General features: G+C 40.6%; 1 protein-coding gene across 1 annotated transcript in view; it reads right to left on the reverse strand.

Annotated features, from left to right (window-relative positions):
* The window catches only part of CFAP54 (cilia and flagella associated protein 54), a 616,124-nt gene that overhangs the window by 246,958 nt on the left and 362,755 nt on the right, over window positions 1-6,411 (reverse strand). Inside the window, exon 37 of the mRNA XM_082253561.1 lies at window positions 3,715-3,942. Coding sequence (XP_082109687.1) covers window positions 3,715-3,942 — 228 coding nt within the window. The remainder of the gene's footprint in view (window positions 1-3,714; window positions 3,943-6,411) is intronic.

Raw genomic sequence — 6,411 nt, forward strand, 5'->3', positions numbered from 1 at the left:
ATAAAATCCTTGATCACTTTTTCGCATAGGGACTGGTTCTATGGCTCTTTTTTGTAGGAGCGATTGGACATATTCGAAGATTATCTGTATCTTCTGTTGGCATTGAGGGAGCTTTGTGCGGGTAAAGTGGGGCAATTCCGGGGGTGCCACAAACTACCAGTGATGACCTTCCCTGATTATCTTTATGGCCCAAGAGTCCTTGATTTGCTCCACCCAGACCAGCGCAAATTGACATATTCAGGTACCAACTGAACTAGTCTGGATGGAGGGACCTTCAAAAGGGTTTCTACGTCATGCTCTGTCTTGATTTGCTCAGCCGAGCCACTGATGTCTGGGGGTTCTTCCACCCTCTTCTGGTATCTTTGCTTGTTCTAAAGGATCTTGTGTCCCTTATCTTACTCATAAATTGTCATCTTTAAGGGCCTCTACTCTTGCGGAATCAATGCTGACTTGCCCCCTGTCACCTTCGAAATAGCGGTTTCCAACTTGCTGCCAAACAAGGCTGCTCCATCAAAGGGGATACGGCACCAGTTGGATTGTGAAAATCAGTCCGCCATCCATGACTTGAGGCATAATGCTCTTCTCACCATCACTGATACTAGCATTACTCTGGCTGAACACTGCAGTGTGTCAATTGCCACTTCACCTACTAAATCGCCAGTTTGATCTCTTTCAATATTTTCAGTACTGAGACAATTTTGGTCTCTGCGGATAAATCCGCTTCTGCGCTCTTTGCCCATGCTGTTATTGCCTTGGCTACTGATGTCAGCGCCAATAATGGCTTGAAAGGCACTTCCTGCCGATGTATATATTTTATTTAGCTCTATATTTACAGTATCTTTCTTTCTGAAACATCTTTGAAGGAAATTGCATCATCCATAGGTAATGTGACATGTCTGGCCAATCTAATGACAGCTGCATCCACTAGTGGGGGCCCCTCCAGTGCATTGATTTCTTCCTTGAAGGGATACATCTTCTCATATCTGTTGGATAAGGACAGTTTTATTCCATTCATCATAGATAATATCCTTCACCTCCTCAATCAACAGAAATGAGAGTACCAACCTTTTTAATTTGGGATAATATTTTCTAGTTTTTGCAGTTTGCGTGATTTCCTCCTCACATTCAAGAGCTTCTCTTTATTCTCTTACCAAGGGTTTCACTAAGGCAAAGTTGAATCCGGCAAACAACTTCCGGGGCCTCATCTCCTGAGCCCAACACTGGTGATAGTTCCCTTAAGGAGCTTCTCTGTGCAAATGGTGGACTGGCCCCTGCTGTCCCTGGTTCGCTGGTTTTGATCACCATTTCTTGTAGGGAATCTTTACCTGTTTGTTTAATTAGAGAGATCGTATCTGTCTTTTCCGCTTCCTTATCTTTTGCTGCTTCTAGCAGACAAGACCGACATAATATTTTCCTAGGTAATGCCTTTAGGCAGCAGCCCAAACATTGATCCTCCACCCCTTCCTCAGCCTGTGTCTCCACCACTGCTTGCCGGCCTACTTGGCAGGCTTTTGAATGGCTTGCAGCCAAAGAAGGGCTTCTGTCTGAACATCTTGAGGAACGGTGCTGGCGGTTAGGGCTAGAAAGATTTACATTTCATTAGCCATGCGCTCTCTTTTAATGGACCTAATAGCTACTTATCTGACCCTCACCTTATATTGTGTGGCCGGTCTCTGGGAAAGGTCATGGTATACGTTTTAAGAATCTACAACAAAAGGTTGTACTAAACATACTATCAATAGGACATGTCTTGTCTTGGTGCACCTCCGCTGACCGGGCACCATTTAGGATAGGGGAGTCTGCAGCATGGCCGCCGGAAGTCACTGGACACCATTTTGGAAATGGGCAGCGTTTCTCTGCTATCTGCCTGCTATTTCACCCCAAACAGAGAGCCAGGAAGGAGAAAGAAACCCATGCTACTGGAGGAGTTACTTATCTGTCCCCATAGACTAGTATCCTACCCCCAGTGCCTGGACCTGGGGGAGGCTTCCTTCGTATAGGCGGTTTGCACCTGAACAGAGGGAACTTCGACACAGGAGAGGCTTAACCTGTGCAGCTAGCCAGATGAATCTGACAAGGTGAGGGCAAAAATAAAAATCTTCTTTCCATAGTAAAAACCAGTTGAGCATTTGAGAAACAAAAAGAGAATGCCACCTTGGGGGAGGCAACTCATTTATATAGTATAACCATTCCTGAATGGGTGAGGGGCAGAGCCTATACCCATACATGTCAGGAAAGAGTTTTTTTAGGAGGGTGCGTGTGATCAGCACAGGGCCAATCAGCAATGTCCAGAAAGAGGGTCAGGAGTCATGCAGCTTCATAGAACAGTCAGAGGAGAATGAAAAATGATCCTATATGCTTTAACCAGTGCTCGGCCGGAAACTGATAGAAGTCACAAGACTGCTCTATACTTCTGATGGGAAAAGGTATTTAGCAGTTTTGTTTTTCTAGAATAATTGCATTTCCATGTTCTGTGTACTATGGGAGACCAATAGCACTTCAACATAATTATGCATATATCTAAATAAGCATTATCATGTGTATTTTTGCATGAATACCATGAGAACTATCTCAAAATAAATTGCCGGGTGCTAATTAGCTCTAAATATTCACATGTATTTTATTGTAACTGAAATCTGTTTTTTTTTTTTTTTTTTCTGCATCTACTGCCATTCAGACTTTTTCCAAATTTATGACAGTAAATTTCTGACAGTTATTTATGACAGTTATTTATGACAGTTATTTATGACAGTTATTTCTTTATCGTTTCATTTCTTCATTTTAATTTCTCTAGTTGTCTTATGCCTAAAAGAATGTTTTTTTTTTCTTCTTTCTAATAAACAATAAAAATGACCTTCAGCCAGGAAAATGCTAGGTCACAGTGTCTTGAATACGTAAGGTGATTTCTGTTCTTAAGCAAACATAATAAAGGCTGTTTACAGTCCACCCTTTTATGAAATAGGCAGTGAAGGAAAGCTGGGAAAAACAGTAGCTACGAGCACTTTTTATTGTGTCTAAAAATAAAGAATCAGTAAGCAAGTGTAAAATGTTACTGGGAAAGAGTAATGTGTGTTGGCCTTGTACCAGAATTTGTTCAAGACACTAATGAATCATGTGTAGCATGAAACTAGTGTTTGCCAGCAGCTTTATTCCTCTCTGATTCTCTCTGCTATATGGACATTTTTAATTGACTGTGGTAAATGTAACGTTTTATCTTCAGCTGTCTGGGACAGAACTTCATTTCTCTGGGGAATGCCAAATATTTACTATACAAACATATCTTCTTTGGGGACACATTCACATTTTTACAGTGGTAAGTGTATAATTTTGCAGTCAAATTCGAAAGACAAAATCATCCCCGTGAAGCTGATTTTTACAGCTTGATGAGCAAAGCCACTGCATAACAGGAAGGTGTGATTTGCCTAACACAAGCTTTAGAATTAAAATTACTTAATTGTGGTCACTGAGTGGCCATCATGCCTACTGTGATTGTCAGGGCTACATTTTTATGATAGTAGGTGATGGCAGGTCATTGTTTCTGTGCATCCTCCATGAATCTTGTAACCAAAAAAAAAAAAAAACGAAATGCAGTGCATATTAAAAGGGTCCGGCCTCCCAAAATATCTGTAAACCGTATTTTTTTTAAGGTAATTTTTTGGTAGATGCTGAAGAGTTAAATATGACACAATAAAAAAACATAAGTGGACCACATACCTTCAAAGAACCAGTGTTTTGCAGGACAAGTATCATGTCAAGGACTGAGTCTGCTGCATAGTACAATGATACCCATATTACACTGTTCAAGAGGTCCCTTGTTATGGGAAAAAATCCTTTAGTTGTATCAAATCCTTTGGCAGTCACCTGCAATTCAAGTATAAGGTTCCAAAGTACACGACACACATTCTGAAGTAATGTCCAGTGTCCTCCTCGATGTGCAAGAACCTGGATAGTTAAAAGAGAAAGCTTTATTAATCAGTCCATGGCATAAAAACACAACCTTGTAAACAGGGCCGGTGCTAGACTATTTTGCACCCTAATATATTATAATATTTACTGCTGATATTGGGGATCAAAAAAGATTGCTGCTTTTATATATATTATATTTTCCTGCTGATATAATATTGGGGAATGGCACACAAGACTGATGCATATAAAATTTACTGCTGATATCACACACTGGTCCATCCCCATCTCTTCTCTCGTCTTACCTAAGATCATCATTTTTTCTATTCTCTGCGCTTAGGTGGTTTAGATACCCACAAAGGCTTTACTATTAAATATAAGCAGTGTGAACAGCAACCTTTGACAAAGCATTTACAGCGCTTTCAGCAAGCTTTGTTGAAGCTTTCAAAGTACCTTTCAACTCCAGCTTGAAAAAATGTTGAGCACAGATCCTAAGGGGAGTGTTGATTGCTTCTTTAAACAAGCTACTAGCAGGCTACTTTTACCAAGCCTTAGGTAGTGCTGAAGCCTGCTAGCAGCTTGTTTAAAGAGGCAATCAACACTCCCCTAATGGGCCATACACACTATAAGATTTTCTGAAGACTTTTTCCTTTAGACTTACCAAAACCATATAATATGAGGTCAAACCGAAACACTTTCAATTTGTATGCAATCTGCCAGGCCCTTGTACTACATAGAAAAGGTAAATCTGAAGGAAATCTAACCACAAAAGTTGGATAGTGTGTATCCAGCTTTAGGATCTGTGCTCAACATTTACAAGCTGGAGTTGAAAGGTACTTTGAAAGATTCAACAAAGCTTGCTGAAAGCTCTGGAAATGCTTTGTAAAAGCTTGCTGTTCACACTGCTCTTATACAAGATAAAGCCTGTGTGAAATAGGCCTTAATGTTGATTTCCCACTAAAGCTAGCTTTAAGTGATCAAGTGCAATTACTCTACATAATACATTAGCCACACAAGCCCATAGACACCATAGACATGAATTGTGAGAATATATGTAATGAGCAAATATGGCTGCCACCATGTACATATATAATTACAAATTATATGCAGAAAATACAATTTTAAACTTTGGCACAGACTGGTAAGATTACTCATGTTCATATTCTATATAAAGACAAAAAAAAAAACACCTAAAAGTTTACTTCCTAAAACTTATTAGAAACAGATTAGATTATAAAATAAGTGGGCTCTCTGATGAGATGGAAAATGTATCACTTAGTGTTGGTAACCTAGACCAAACCCAATGTTTCCTTTCATGAGATAATCAAGGCTTCAACTGCAGATCTCTGCTTCTGAACATGCTAATTTGCTGACTATTATACTGACCGACATGCTTCAATACTTTGAGTCACTTAGCTGAAACAAGCATGCAGTGGGTCAGACTTTACAGATGGACAAGTGACATCCAAGTTGCACCCATCCAAAGTTGCATCAAAGTGGCGCCAAACTTGCACCAAAGTTACGATCCAAAGTCGCAAGACTTATAAAAGTGTGAATGGAGCCTTATAGAATATTGAAACCAATAGCTCTACATAACAACTAGCGATGCCATAACGTCAACAAAAGCATTATTGACAGTATCTCACAAAAGTGAGTACATCCCTCACATTTTTGTAAATATTTTATTATATCTTTTTATGTGACAACACTGAAGAAATGACACTTCGCTACAATGTAGTGAGTGTACAGCTTGTATTAATGTCTAAACCGCTGGTTTAGTGAGTACACCCCTAAATGAACATGTCCAAATTGGGCCCAAAGTGTCGATATTTTGTGTGGCCACCATTATTTTCCAGCACTGCCTTAACCCTCTTGGGCATGGAGTTCACAAGAGCATCACAGGTTGCCACTGGAGTCCTATTCTACATCACTGAGCTGGTGGATATTAGAGACCTTGCGCTCCTCTACCTTCCGTTTAAGGATGCCCCACAGATGCTCAATAGGGTTTAGGTCTGGAGACATGCTTGGCCAGTCCATCACCTTTACCCTTAGCTTCTTTAGCAAGGCAGTTGTAGTCTTGGAGGTGTGTTTGGGGTCATTATGTTAGAATACTGCCCTGCGGCCCAGTCTCTGAAAGGGAGGGGATCATGCTCTGCTTCAGTATGTCACAATACATGTTGACATTCATGGTTTCCTTAATGAACTGTAGCTCCCCAGTGCTGACAGCACTCATGCAGCCCCAGACCATGACACTCCCACCACCATGCTTAAATGTAGGCAAGACACACTTGTCTTTGTACTCCTCACCTGGTTGCCCCCACACACCCTTGACACCATCTGAATAAATTAATCTTGGTCTCATGAGACCACAGGACACTGTTCCAGTAATCCATGTCCCAACAAAAGTGAGTCCAGCCTGTAAGTGAAAATGTCCAAATTGATCCCAAATAGCCATTTTCCCTCCTTGGTGTCATGTGACTCAATAGTGTTACAAGGTCTTAGGTGTGA

Source organism: Pelophylax lessonae (genome assembly GCF_965119305.1).
Source record: "Pelophylax lessonae genome assembly, chromosome: 4".
Lineage (NCBI taxonomy): Eukaryota > Metazoa > Chordata > Amphibia > Anura > Ranidae > Pelophylax > Pelophylax lessonae.